At 40.2% G+C, this 15210-nt stretch overlaps 1 protein-coding gene across 1 annotated transcript in view; it reads left to right on the top strand.

Moving 5' to 3' along the window:
* The window catches only part of LOC143682722 (uncharacterized), a 32931-nt gene extending 18359 nt beyond the window's left edge, over window positions 1-14572 (top strand). Inside the window, exon 4 of the mRNA XM_077159246.1 lies at window positions 14331-14572. Coding sequence (XP_077015361.1) covers window positions 14331-14345 — 15 coding nt within the window. The 3' untranslated portion in view covers window positions 14346-14572. The remainder of the gene's footprint in view (window positions 1-14330) is intronic.
* The last annotated feature ends 638 nt before the right edge of the window (window positions 14573-15210 follow it).

Below are 15210 nucleotides of genomic sequence, written 5' to 3'. Positions count from 1 at the left end.
ATGTCCGTCTGTGTCTTTGCCCTTAAGTCCTTTGAGTAGATACCTAGCAGTGGTATTGCTGGGTCGTAATCCATTCTGCCATTCTATGTCTTTTGATTGGGAAATTCAGTCCATTAACTTTTAGTGTTATTACTGTTTGGATAATATTTTCCTCTACCATTTTGCCTTTTGTATTATATATATCATATCTGATTTTCCTTCTTTCTACACTTTACTCCATACCTCTCTCTTCTGTCTTTTCGTATCTGACTCTAGTGCTTCCTCTAGTATTTCTTGCAGAGCTGGTCTCTTGGTCACAAATTCTCTCAGTGACTTTTTGTTTATAAATGTTTTAATTTCTCCTTCATTTTTGAAGGACAATTTTGCTGGATATAGCAGTCTTGGTTGGCAGTTTTTCTCTTTTAGTAATTTAAATATATCATCCCACTGTCTTCTAGCTTCCATGGTTTCTGCTGAGAAATCTACACATAGTCTTATTGGGTTTCCCTTGTATGTGACAGATTGTTTTTCTCTTGCTGCTTTCAAGATCCTCTCTTTCTCTTTGACCTCTGACATTCTAACTAGTAAGTGTCTTGGAGAATGCCTATTTGGGTCTAATCTCTTTGGGGTGCGCTGCACTTCTTGGATCTGTAATTTTAGGTCTTTCATAAGAGTTGGGAAATTTTCAGTGATAATTTCTTCCATTAGTTTTTCTCCTCCTTTTCCCTTCTCTTCTCCTTCTGGGACACCCACAACACGTATATTTGTGCGCTTCATATTGTCATTCAGTTCCCTGATTCCCTGCTCAAGTTTTTCCATTCTTTTCCCTATAGTTTCTGTTTCTTTTTGGAATTCAGATGTTCCATCCTCCAGTTCACTAATTGTAGCTTCTGTCTCTTTAGATCTACCATTGTAGGTATCCATTGTTTTTTCCATTTTTTCTTCTTTGTCCTTCACTCCCACAAGTTCTGTGATTTGTTTTTTCAGATTTTCTATTTCTTCTTTTTGTTCAGCCCATGTCTTCTTCATGTCCTCCCTCAATTTATTGATTTGGTTTTTGAAGAGTTTTTCCATTTCTGTTCGTATATTCAGCATTAGTTGTCTCAGCTCCTGTATCTCATTTGAACTATTGGTTTGTTCCTTTGACTGGGCCATATCTTCAATTTTCCGAGCATCATCCATTATTTTCTGCTGGTGTCTGGGCATTTGATCAGATTTCCCTGGGTGTGGGACCCAGCTGGTTGAAAGGTTTTTCTGTGGAATCTCTGGACCCTATTTTTCTTTTCCTGCCCAGTAGGTGGCGCTCATGGCAGTCGTTTGTCTGCGGGGCAGTCGGCCCGGGAAACTGTGCATGGAGGCGGGGGTCACTGGCCACGGCTTGTGGGAGTGCCGGTCCAAATTGCCCAGCTGGCCCGAGATGCCAAGCATGACGGGAGGGCCCCGCTATCCAATGTTCCCAGTCAGACCGGGGAGCCACGTGCATTGAGGGGACCACAGTCGCCAGCCGCCCCGGCCGGGAAAACGTGCACCCCTTGGGTATCTCACCGCAGCGGATTCTCCCTGCCCGTTCAGCCGTTCCAGAATGGGGTACACTGTCTTTTTGGTCTCTGTCGTGACTCCGGGAGCTGTTTTGTATTGTTTCTGTTTCTTTAGTTGCTTTTCTGGAGGAGGAACTAAGACCCGCGCGTCTTACTAAGCCGCCATCTTCTCCGGAAGTCCAAGTTTATCACTTTCATATTCTGCCTTCCATCTGACTTCAGGACTCAATTTTGCCAAATTCACTGCCACTTTAAAACAAGAATCACTGTTGCCATTTACAATGACACATCTGTCATTTCTGTCTATGACCTCATCAAAAGTACGTCTAGCATCTCTGTTTCTACCAAAAGCTTCTTCAAACCAGTCTAGACCTTTTCTACCAAGCATCTTATAACTCTTTCAGAATCTTCTTGCATTTTTGGTATTTGCTTCTCAGCATCCCGCTCTTCTGGTACCACATTCTGTGTTGGTTTGCTAAAGCTGCCAGTATGCAATATACCAGAAAATGGTTGACTTTTCCAATGAGGATTTATGTACTTAAAATTTAGTTCTTAGGCTCTGAAAAATGTCCAACACCAGGCATCAACAGGGTAATTCCTGGACCCTGAAAACAAGATGCCTGTATCTGGGCACCTCTGTCATATGGGAAACATGGCTGGCATCTGCTGGTCTTTTTCTTCTGGATTTTATAGTTCTAAGACTGTGAAAATGTTCAGATTAAAGCAATACTATAGAAAGGTCCAATCTAAGGGACCAGGAAAAGATACCATGATTCAAGAAGGCTGACGACATTCAGTCTTTCAGCCTCTAGTGTCAGTGGCTTTCTCTTTCAGCTTCTGTGGGTCTTGTATTAGCTTCTCTGTTTTTTTTCTGTGAGCATCTCTGGATTTTATCTCTTAGCTTCTCTGGGACTTCTTTGAGCTCTCTGGTCTGTTTCCATGTGTCTTTCATCCTCTTATAGAGGACACTAGTAAGAGTATTAAGACCCACCCTGAATGAGGAGGGTCACATCTCAATTGAAATAACCTAATCAAAAGGTCCTACCTACAATAGGTTTTCACTCAGAGGAACGGATTAAAAATAGCATGTCCTTTTCTGGGGTATATAACAGCTTTAAACTACCACAGTGTGTTTCTGGGAATTTGTCTATTTCATTGAGGTTATGTAATTTGTTGGTGTACAGCTGTTAATAATATTCTCTTTTAATCCTATGGATTCATTAGTAATGGGCCCATTGCTTATCTAATTTTAGTTATTTGTTTCCCTCTCTTTTCTTAGTTAAATTAGCTATGGATTTGTTAATTTTATTGATGTTTATTGACTTTATTGATGTTTTCAAAGAATCAACTTTTGGTTCCATTGATTCTATTTCATTTATCTCCAGGCTAAGACTTATTTCCTTCCTTCTGCTTGCTTTGGGTTTAGTTTGCTCTTTCTTTTTTTCTCAATCCTCCAGTTGTAAGTTTAAGACCCTGATTTGTGATCTTTCTTCCATTTTAACACAGTCACATAGGGCTTTAAATAGTCTACTGAGCACTGTATTTGCTGCATGCCATTAATTTTATATGTTGTGTTTTTATTTCCATTTACCTGAAGGACTTCCTAATTTTTCTAGTGATTTTTTATTTGTCACATTCATTGATTAGGAATATGTTGTTTAATTTTTAAATGTTCGTGTTTTTTTCCCAGTTTTTCCTCTGTTATTGATTTTAGCTTCATTCCATTGTGGTCAGAAAAGATACATTGTGTGATTTCACCATTTTTGAATTTATTGGGATTTATTGTGTTATTTATACTGGAAAATGATCTTTTCGCATTAGAGAAAATGCATGTCCATTTGTTGTTTGGTCATCCATGTATGTCTCTTGGGTCCAGTTTTATTTTCATATTGTGAAGTCCTCTATTTCTTTATTGATCTTTTGTCCAGATGTTCTCTCCATTACTGAAAGTAGTTTACTGAAGTCTCTTAATATTAATGTAGAACCATCTATTTCTCCCTTCAAATATGTCAGTATTTGGTTCATATATTGTTTTAGTTTTCTAACTGCTGGAATGCAACACACCAGAGACAGATTGGCTTTTAATATAAGGGGATTTATTTTGTTAGTTCTTCAGAGGAAAGGCAGCCAACTTTCAACTGAGGTTCTTTCTTACATGGTAAGGCACAGAATGGTCTCTTCTGGCCTTCTCCCCAGGCCTCTGGGTTCCAACAACTTTCCCCAGGTGACTTCTCTCTGCATCTCCAAAGGCCTGGGATGAGCTGCAAGTGCTGAGATGAGGTATGCTGATCTGCTTGGGCTGTGCTACATTGACCTCTCTCATTTAAGCACCAGCCAATTTACTCAAACGTCATTCATTGCAGCAGGCATGCCTCCTAGCCAACTGCGGATATAATCAGCAACAGATTAGGTTTATATTTTTCATATATTTTCTTTGTGTTTGCATACCATTGGCCCATGTCCACAGCAACAGAACTAAACACATTCACCTGGCCAAGTTGACAACTGAATCTAACTACCACATATATTTTGGAACTCTGCTATTTGGTATGTATATATTTATAAGAGTTATGTCTTCTTGTTGAATTGACCCCTTTATCTATCTATATATATATAGACCTTCTTTGTCCCTTGTAAGTTTTTGACTTAGTCTGTTTTATATGAGAGCAGTATGTCTAACCCAGTTCTCTTTTGGTTCCTATTTGCATGGTATGTCAATATTTCTATTTGTTTCCTTTAAACTTATTTGTGTATTTGAATTTAAGATGAACTACTTGTAAACAACCTATAGTTTTGTTATACTTTTTTATCCATTCTGCAAATCTCTGCCTTTTGACTGGAGAGTTTAACCCATTTACATTTAGAGTAACTTCTGATATTGCTGGGCACTCTTCTATAATTTTGCTCTTTGGACTTTGTAACATTTATATCATATTGTTCCTCAATTATTTTGTTAATGCTTACTTTCATATTTTTTTGAATTTTTGTATTGAACCATTTGGAGTCCCTTCTTATTTAATTATGTTTATATTTTTCATATATTTTCTTTGTGTTTGCATTTGGGCTTACATGTAGCTTTCTAAATCTACAACACTCACTTTTGCTTTGATGGCAATTTAATTTCAATAGTTTATACATGCACTGTTCCTGTATTCCTCTGCCCCTCCACCTCTTTGTTGTACTTGCTACCAATTATATCTTTGTATATTTTATGTTGCAAACCATGCATTGACTATTACATTTTATGCATTTACATTTTAGAACCTGTAAGAAGTAAAACATTGTGTTTTACTATTGACTATTACATTTTATGCATTTACATTTTAGAACCCGTAAGAAGTAAAACATTGTATTACATACCAAAAAATAACAATACAATAGTACTGACATTTGTAATTTCCAAAAATGTTACTTTTACCAGAGGTCTTTATTTCTTCATGCTACTTTGAACCACTGTTTCATGTGCTTTCCTTTCATTCTGAAGAACTCCCTTTAGCCTTGTCTGAAGAGCAGGTCTAGTGGTGATGAACTCCGTGTTTTCGCTAGGATTCTCTAGAGAGACAGAATCAGCAGAAGATATCTGTAGATATACAGTTTATAAAAGTGTCTCACATAACTGTGGGAATGTAGAGTCCAATGTCTGTAGGGCAGGCCACAAGCTGATAACTCCAATGAATGTTTTCAATGAACTCTGAGGAGAGGCTGGATGGCCAACTTGGTAATATTAGGGTGTGAGGACTGTAGGGCAGGCTGTAAGCTGGTAACTCCAATGAAGTTCCTCAGTGAACTCTTAGGAGAGGCTGACTGGACAACCGTGGGGGTGAAAGAGTCCAAATCCATGGGACAGGCTGTGAAGCTGGTGACACTGATGAAGGGTCTGAGCAAACTGCACAGGAGAGGCTCATTGTCTGAATCAGGAAGAGTGACTGTCTTTTCCGAATCTCCCTTAAATGCCTTATGGTGATTAGATTAACCATCATTCGTTGCAGAAGACACTCCCCTTAGCTGATTACAAATGCTGTGATCAGTTGGCTGTGAGTATAGCCAATGTAATCATGATTTAAGTCAATGAAATGTCCTCATAGCAATAGACAGGCCAGCACTTGCCTGACCAGATGACCCAGTACCACCACCTGGCCAAGTTGACACATGAACCTGACCATGACAGTCCACCCCTTGTTAACTTGGCAACTATACACATCATCTTAAACCATACTTAATCTCTAAATACAAAACAATAACAGACATTTTTTTCCTCTCCTAACAATACTCAACTGTCCCGTGTACAACCAGAAATGCATTAAACCTCCCCAGAATAAGGTGCAAGTCTTTGGGTAATATTTACTCTTAAATGTGATATCTTACAACTTAAATACTACATCGTGAACAAGACAGCATTACAGTCCTTGTTTCTGTAACTGATCACATGGTTGTAGTTCTATCAGTACCTTCTTCCACTGCCCATTCTATATTCCCTTTACCCTCAGCAAGCAGTTCACCTGGTCCTGGTTATTTTCCTGATTGGGTGACTCAAACCTTCATTCTTGAAGATTCAGAGCCGTTGGTAGCCCTGCCTATATTGGGCTGTTGCAGTTTACCATTGATTTTAATCACAGGGCACGGTAGTACTAAAACATGCCCTAGGGTATCTCCTATATTTCAGGAAAACTCTTCTTTACCTCCATTGTGTAGTTGCAGTCCTATTTCTCCCTGATAGTCAGGGTCAATCACCTTAGCCAGAAAAATAATCCCCTTCTTGGCTTGTTGATCCAGGGGCATAAGTATCCCAAAGTGACTAGGTGGCAGTCTTAGATTCTTAGGGGCTGACTAAGGGGCAGCCTCCTGGAGAACAACTCCCCAGCCCTGCAAGGTATTGGCACCTAGTTTACACCATAATTTGAGTTTTCAAAAGGCTATCCCACCATTCTATCAATCCAGCTGCCTCTGAATGATGGAGAACATGGTAAGACCAGAGAATTCCATGATCATGTGGCCATTTCTGTACTTCATTTGCTGTGTCCCCTGATCAGAAGCAATGCTTTGTGGAATACATGATGATGGATAAGGCATTCTGTAAGTCCACGGATGGTAGTTTTGGAAGAAGCATTGTGTGTGGGGAAAGCAAACCTGTATCCAGAGTATGTGTCTATTCAAGTTAGAACAAATTGCTGCCCTTTCCATGATGGGAGTGGTCCAATGTAATCAACCTGCCACCATGTAGCCAGTTGATCCCCTCAGGGAATGGTGCCATATCAGAGGCTGAGTGTGGGTCTCTGTTGCTGGCAGTTTGGGGACTCAGCAGTGGCTGTAGCCTGGTCAGCCTTGGTGAGTGGAAGTCCATATTGCTAAGCTCATGCATAACCTCCATCCCTATCACCATGACTACTTTGTTCATGAGCCCATTGGGCAATGACAGGAGTTTCTGAGGAAAGAGGCTGACTGGTATCCACAGAACGGGTCATCTTATCCATTTGATAATTAAAACCTTCCTCTGCTGGAGTCACCCTCTGGTTAACATTCGTATGGGACACAAATATCTTCATGTTTTTAGCCCACTCAGAAAGCTCTATCTACGTACCTCTTCCCCAGATCTTTGTCACCAGATATCTAATCATGCTCTTTCCAAGTCCCTGACCATCCAGCCAAACTGTTTGCAACAGCCCATGAGTCAGTATACAAACGCATCTCTGGCCAGTTTTCCTTCCAAGCAAAATGAACAACTAGGTGCACTGCTTGAAGTTCTGCCCACTGGGAGGAATACCCCTCGTCATTGTCCTTGAAGGACATCCCAGAAAGAGGTTGTAGTGCTGTAGCTGTCCACTTTTGGGTGGTTCCTGCATATTGTTCAGAAACAGTGTAAACCAGACTTGAGTTTTCTGTTCTGCAGTCAGTTCATTATAAGGAACTCCCCAAGAGTCTGGTCTGGAAGAGAGAAGGTATGTGGCAGGAGTGAAGACCATTGGCATTTGGGTCACTTCCTCATTAACTTACTTGTGCCTTCAGGACCTGCTCTGGCCCTATCTCCCTATATATAACATTTCCATTTTATGATGGAGTGTTGCTGTGCATACCCAACTTTATGGCTTGGTGAGTCATATAACACCTAGCTCATGATAGGAAACTCAGTTCTCATGGTAACTTGGTGGCCTATGGTTAAGCATTCAGTCTCCACTAAGGCCCAGTTAGCAGGCCAAAAGCTGTTTCTCACAAGTAGAAGTTATCTTTAGCAGATGGTAAGTCTTTGCTTCAAAATCCTAAGGGTCTGCATTGTGATTCTCCTGTAGGCTCCAAACAGCATCTCTATTTGCCACTGACACCTCCAGCACCATTAGATCTGCTATATCATATGGTCCAAGTGGCAGAGCAGCTTCTACAGCAGCGTGGACCTGTCAAAAAGCCTCTTCTTGTTCAGGTCCCTACTCAAAATTAGCTGCTTTTTTGGTCACTCAATAAATGGGCTGGAATAGTACACCCAAAGGAGAAATATATTATCACCAAAATCCAAGGAAACCAACCAGGCATTGTACCTCTCTTTAGGTCATATGTGGGGCCAGATGCCACAACTTACTCCTCACCTTAGAAGGAATATTTTGACATGCTCCACACCACTGGACACCTAGAAATTTCACTGAGGTGGAAGGCCCCTGTATTTTTGTTGGATTTATCTCCCAACTTCTGACATGCAAATGCCTTACCAATAAGTCTAGAGTAATTTCTACTTCTTGCTAACTAGGTCCAATCAACATGATGCCATCAATATAATGGGCCAGTGTGATCTCTTGTGGGAGGGAGAAATGATCAAGGTCCCTGCGGGCAAGATTATGATATAGTACTGGAGAGTTGATATACCCCTGAGGTAGGGCAGTGAAAGTATATTGCTAACCTTGCCAGCTGAAAACAAAATGTTTCTGGTGTTCCTTACTAACAGTTATTGAGAACAAAGCATTTCCAGATCAAGAGCTACATATCAGGTACCAGGGGATGTATTGATTTGCTCAAGCAATGATACCACATCCAGAATAGCAGCTGCAGTTGGAGTTACCATCTGGTTGAGCTTATGATTAATCCACTGTCATTATCCAAGACCCATCTGTTTTTGCACAGGCCAGATAAGAGAGTTGAATGGACATGTGGTGGTTATACCACCCCTGCGTCCTTCAAGTCCTTAAGAATGGCAGTAATCTCTGCAATCCCTCCAAGTATCTGATATTTTTTCTGATTTACTATTTTGCTAGGTAGTGGCAGTTTTAGTGACTTCCCCTTGGCCTTTCCTACCATAATAGTCCTCACTCCATGAGTTAAAAAGCCAATGTGGGAATACTGCCACATTGTCAGTATGTCTATTCAAATTATGCATTCTGCAACTGGGAAAATAACTACAGAATGGGTCCAGGGACCCACTGGACCCACTTTGAGATGGGCCTGAGCCAAAACTCCATCGATCACCTGACCTGCATAAACTCATACTCTGACTTATGGACTGGAGTGACATTTTGGGTCCCCTGGAATTAATGTTACTTCTGAATCAGTGTCTAATAATTCCTGAAATATATGATCATTTCCTTTTCTCCAATGCACAGCTACCCTGGTAAAAGGCCATCAGTCACCTTGGGGAAGGCTTGGAGGAAGATTAATAGTATAAATTTGTGGCAATGTAACAGGGTCCTCCTCCAAAGGGACCTGGCCTCCCTCTCATTCAAGGGGCTCTGGGTCTGTAAATTGTCTCAAGCCTGGAAATGGATTAAAGACTATGACTCCCTGTTTTTGTATTTCAAGTTAGAGTCCTGTTCACTTGACCAAGAACTCTTTTGTTTATACAGCTCAAGCAGGAAGTTAGTAGACTGCCCATCTGTTATACTTCTAGGTACCCCATGATCTACTAGCCAATGTCACAAGTCTCTGCAAGTCTGATTGTTTTGACTCCTGCTTTGAGTCTTCGGTGAATCATGATAGCCACATCTACCTTGTCTTTGGTGATTAAGTGCTGCTTCCTGGCTTCTGCCAACTCAGGATCCCATCATTCCCATTGTGTTTAAGGATTCCAGTTCAGTGACAGCAGTTCCCACCGTAATATCGACCTATAGAGAAGGGCAACTACAGAGCTCTTCAGAGATGATGGTGCTAGTCTCACAAATTTATTTCTCACAGTTCTGGTAAAAGGTGCATCCTCTGAACATTTCTGGGTGCAAGAGCAGGTTTTCCATGATAAATCCACTCTAACATTCCAATCTGTCTAAACTATTGGATCCCTTTGTCTACATTATACCAGGGCAGTTTTGGCATTTCAACCACAGGTAATGCCAGCCACCTTTTGATCCACGTTTCAGTCATCCATCCAACAAGCTGTTAATGCCTTTTCTAACCCCTTGAGCTATAACATTGGATACAGAATCTCTGCTTAGTAGGCCCATATCAATAAATTCATCCTTATCCAGTTTCATATTCCTTCCACCATTATCCCACACCCTTAAAATCCATCGCCACACATATTCCCCTGATTTCTACCTGTAGAAATTGGAAAATTCAAGCAGCTTTTTTTGGGAATATAATGTACCTTCTCATTGATGACACTTTGTTTCTCACCTTTCGGAGCTTGTTGGGACTTTTGTTATATGCCTGGAAGAAATGAGGGATGGTGCAGGTGGGTTATGAAAAGAATTAGAACTATCTTCCAAGTCAATTGCTTCAGGGCATTCATTTGTAGTTTCATCTGGTGAAACAGGATTAATCACTCTAAGATTAATCCCTTCAAGTGGAGGTTCGGTGGCCAACGCCTTAAGACAGGCTGGAGGAGGGAAGACTATGTCCTCGGGGAAGACTATTACAGGTTTATCTATAAAAGACTCAGCATGACCTAGGGTTTCAATCTCTCCACTGACATCATTATCAACCCATATGTTGCCATCCCATTTTTCAGGGTTCTACTCCTTTCTAATCAATGCCCTTACTTTAACGCAGACACCATACAAGATTGAGATTTCAGTTTACTTTGTAAAGTTGCTAATCTAACAATAAGATTCTGAGTCTTTGCAATTGTAAATAACGCTGTTATAAACATTGGTGTGCAAATGTCCGTTTGTGTCTTTGCCCTTAAGTCCTTTGAGTAGATACCTAGCAATGGTATTGCTGGGTCGTATGGCAATTCTATATTCAGCTTTTTGAGGAACCGCCAAACTGCCTTCCACAGTGGTTGCACCATTTGACATTCCCACCAACAGTGGATAAGTGTGCCTCTTTCTCTGCATCCTCTCCAGCACTTGTCATTTTCTGTTTTGTTGATAATGGCCATTCTGGTGGGTGTGAGATGATATCTCATTGTGGTTTTGATTTGCATTTCTCTAATGGTCAGGGACATTGAGCATCCTATGTGATGATGTTAAGAATTACTGAGTGCATATGTAGAATGGTATGATTTCTAAATGTTGTGTTAATTTCTTTTTTTTTTCTTTCCATTAATAATAAAAAAAAAAAGATTAGAAGATCCCTGCTGACTTCTTCTCACAGGCTTTTTTTCCCCTTTTTTTGTTCATTGATTTTTTTCTTTTCATAGACTTCGTATAAACAAAGTGCAGGATGTTTCCTGAAAGCTGCAAAACTTAATGGCTTAGTATTTTTATAATAAACTGATTTAAACTTTTTCTATAAAAAAAAAAGATTCTGAGTCTTATATTTGGAGATCTCAAGTCCTTGTCTACAGGAAATAAGATTTTCCTTTAGGTCACTCATAGAAACATTTTCATCAGTCACACGGCACAAAAGCTTCTCATTTGAAGCCTTCAGCTCATCCCTTTCCCTCATTAACATATACAGTGTTTGTAACAGCAACCAAGCAACATCTCTAAACCTCCTATTTACACAAAACACCCTAAAGGTGTCAAAAACATTATCCCCCAGAGCCTAACTTCATACAAGTGAAGCATTTGAAGAATCCTGTGGTGATATCCTGACTATCTCTTTGCCAACACACCGCATGGATTGACAATGTCATTCTGATTACGGAAAACAGACTCCTTAGTGCCTTTGAGTCCAGTTGGAGTAGAAAACCAATAGTAAAAACCATTTTTAAGATTCTGTTTCTTAAGAATCACTCCTGATACCAAGCTGTATTAGCTGGGGTTCTCTAGAGAAACAGAATCAGCAGGAGATATGCATAGATGCACATCTTATAAAAGTGTCTCATGTAACCACGGGAATGTAGAGTCCAAGGTCTGTAGGGAGGGCCACAAGCTGGTAACTTCAATGAAGTTCCTCAACAAACTCTCAGGAGAGGCTGGCTGGACAATCGTGGGGATGGAAGAGTCTAAATCAGTGGGGCAGGCTGTGAAGCTGGCAACTCTGAGGAAGGGTCTGAGCAAACTCCACAGGAGGGGCTCAGCAACTGAAGAAGGAAGAGTGACTGTTTTTTCTGAATCTTCCTTAAAAGCCTTATGGTGATTAGATTAACCATCCTCATTGCAGTAGACACACCCCTTAGCTGATTACAGCTCTAGTCAGCTGTGGATACAGCTGACATAAGCGTGATTTAAATCCATGAAATGTCCTTATAACAACACACAGGCCAGTGCTTGCCCAATCAGACGACCTGGCACCACCACCTGGCCAAGTTGACACATGAACCTGACCATGACACTCCCTTATATTTTATCATGGGTTAGCTTAATCTTTTTTTCATTTTTGTAAGTTGGTCTTGCTTGATTCAAATGCTTGTTTGGCAGTTTTTTCTCTCAGAACTTTAAATATTTTGTCCCACTGCTATCCTGCCTTCATAGTTTCCAAATTAAAATTGGGATATGATCATATTGGGACTCCCTTGTGCCAAACATGTTGCTTTTCTCTTGCAGCTTTCAGAACTCTATCCTTGTCTTTGACATTCGATTGTTTAACTTTCATGTGTCTTGGCATGGTTCCTTTAGAGTTAATGGTGTTTGGGATTTGTTGGACTTCTTGCATGCATATTTGCATCTTTCCTTAAATTTGGGAAGTTTTATGCTATTATGTCTTTGAATATTCTTTCTGCCCCTTTCTTACTTCTTTGTCTGGGACTTGCATAAAGCATATATTGGTATGCTTGATGGTGCACCAATGGTCTCAGTGTATTTTCACTTTTTCCACTTTTTTTTTTGCATGGGCAGGCAGTGGGAATTGAACCTGGGTCTTCAGCATGACAGATGAGAATTCTGCCACTGAGCCACCTTTGCACCACCCTATTTTCACTTTTTATAATTCTTTTTTCTTCCCGGTCCACAGTCTTGACCATATCAATTCTCTTGTGTTTGAATTCACTGATTCTCCTCACAGTTCCAGTCTCCTATTGAAACTCTCTGGGGTGTTTTTCATTTCAGCTATTGTGACCCTCAAATCTAACATTTCTGTTAAATCCAGCTGTTCTAGGTTTGCTAGCTGCCAGAATGCAATATACCAGAAACAGAATGGTTTTTAAGAAGAGGAATTTAATGAATTGCTAGTTCACAGTTCTAAGGCTGAGAAAATATCCCAGTTAAAACAAGTCTACAGAAATGTCCATTCTAAGGCATCCATCCAGGGAAAGATACCTTGGTTCAAGAAGGCCGATGAAGTTCACGGTTTCTCTTTCAAGTGAGAAGACACAGGGTGAACGCAGTCAGGGCTTCTCTCTCAGCTGGAAAGACACATGGCAAACATGGTGTCATCTGTGAGCTTTCTCTCCTGGCTTCCAGTTTCATGAAGCTCCCTGGGAGGCGTTTTCCTTCTTCATCTCCAAAGGCCACAGACTGGTGGACTCTGCTTCGTGGTGCTGCAGCATTCTCTGCTCTCTCCAAATCTCCCATTCTCCAAAATGTTTCCTCTTTTATAGGACTCCAATAAACCAATCAAGACCCACCCAAATGGGTGGAGACATGTCATCACTTAATCCAATTTAACAACCACCCTTGACTAAATCACATCATTCAGGGAGATGATCTGATTACAGTTTCAAACATACAGTATTGAATAGGGATTATTCTACCTTTATGAAATGGGATTTTGATTAAAACATGGCTTTTCTAGGGGACATACATCCTTTTAAACCAGTACACCAGCATTACCATTTGTTTCCTTTTTAAAATATTTCTTTATTGAGATTCTTATATTAGTCATTTATTGTTTTTCTCATGTTTTTGGTTCTCGTCTGTATTTTATTTTGTGTCCGTGAACATGCTGAGGATAATTTTCTAAAACTCTTGGCCCCAGTATATCCAAAGTCTTTTCCTCATCATTGATTGTTTCTGGATTTTTATCTTGTTCCTTTGGATGGGCCATTTCATATTTCCCTGTTTGTACTGTAATCGTTTGTTGTACACTGAACTTTTTAATATTTTAAAGTTTAACTTTGTGAGTTAGGCCCTGAGCTATTTATTCTTTCAGTTTATATACGGATAGTTATATGGCAGGGATTTCCTTGAGTTCCAGAAGTTAATAAAAATAAGCACACTGAGACACACACACGCACACGCACGCACACACACACACACAAACACACCGCACACACATAATTAAACTTTCACAGTGTTTGCAAATTGCCTGTACATTGGAGGTTGCTTTATATTGGTGGTTGCTCTCCTTTAGTGTTAAGCCCTCCTGTCAAGAAGATCAGCATGAGCTAAATTTGAAGTACAGAGTCCTCTCTGTCTTTTCTGTGCCTGGCTCTTGTCTTGGGCTTGTGCATACTTATGACATTATAAATTACCCTGTTTGCAGGAATTTGAATGCCTACTCTTCTCCCTATTAAATAGAGTTTGTCCCCTTCTACAGTACTGTATTATGTGACTTAAAGCAGGTAATTCTTTTCCACAGGTTACCCTGACTTAATTGTTTGTTAAACTCTGATGGCTGTCTACAAGCTGATTCACACTGCAAGGCGATTTCGTGGAAGGAGAACCAGAAGGGAGTTTCTCAGTTCACTCTTCTAGGATGCCATCTGATAGACTGACACTGAATGATGGCACCCCAGCATGCACATAGGGGTTAATCTTCTCCTAGAACAGGATGAAGAACTCATCATAAGAACAAAAGGTGGTTCATGCTGTGGAGAGGTGAATGGTTAGCAAGGGAACCACGAGCCTCCCTTACTGTTTTTTAAAGCTGTGCTCTTAATTCTGCAATCATCCAGTTACTGCATCCCTGTAACTGTTTTCTGGGGTTCTGAGGAAAATGGCTCTGCCAGTTTCTGCTAGTTTTTCAAAGATTCTGTGGCAAAACAGCAGCCTGGAGCCTCTTAACGCCACCAACTTTGTCAACCTCTTAATATGCATTTTAATTGGGCTAGCAAAATACAGAATATTTACTGCTATTGTTACATTTTTTGAGATAAAATTTGGAAGAATTATTTTTGTAGAAAGGTTTATAATAAAAATTGAGGAAAACAAAGAACTGGTTATGAGAATTGTGGGTAAAAGTTTAGAAGAGTCAAAATTAACTGAGATATAATAAAAGCAAGTGTTTCAAGGAAGTTGGTGACACTTTTTTCAGTATTTTGAGGGAATTAAAGTACTAGCCTGAAAACTGAGTTGTAGCTGTGGTCACTATCTTTGCTGAGCACTGGTAGAGGCCAAGTAATTCATTAAGCTGCCTGCAGGTTAGGCCAACCACAAAGTGCAGTAAAATTCATCAATTATTAGTCTGAAGCAAAATCTCCACATCTGACTGATATCTGAACATGAGCTTTCATTTTGGC

This window comes from Tamandua tetradactyla, chromosome 5, assembly GCF_023851605.1.
Source record: "Tamandua tetradactyla isolate mTamTet1 chromosome 5, mTamTet1.pri, whole genome shotgun sequence".
NCBI lineage: Eukaryota > Metazoa > Chordata > Mammalia > Pilosa > Myrmecophagidae > Tamandua > Tamandua tetradactyla.
The sequence above is the reverse complement of the archived record's forward strand: the minus strand, read 5'-3'. Positions and strand labels throughout refer to the sequence as shown.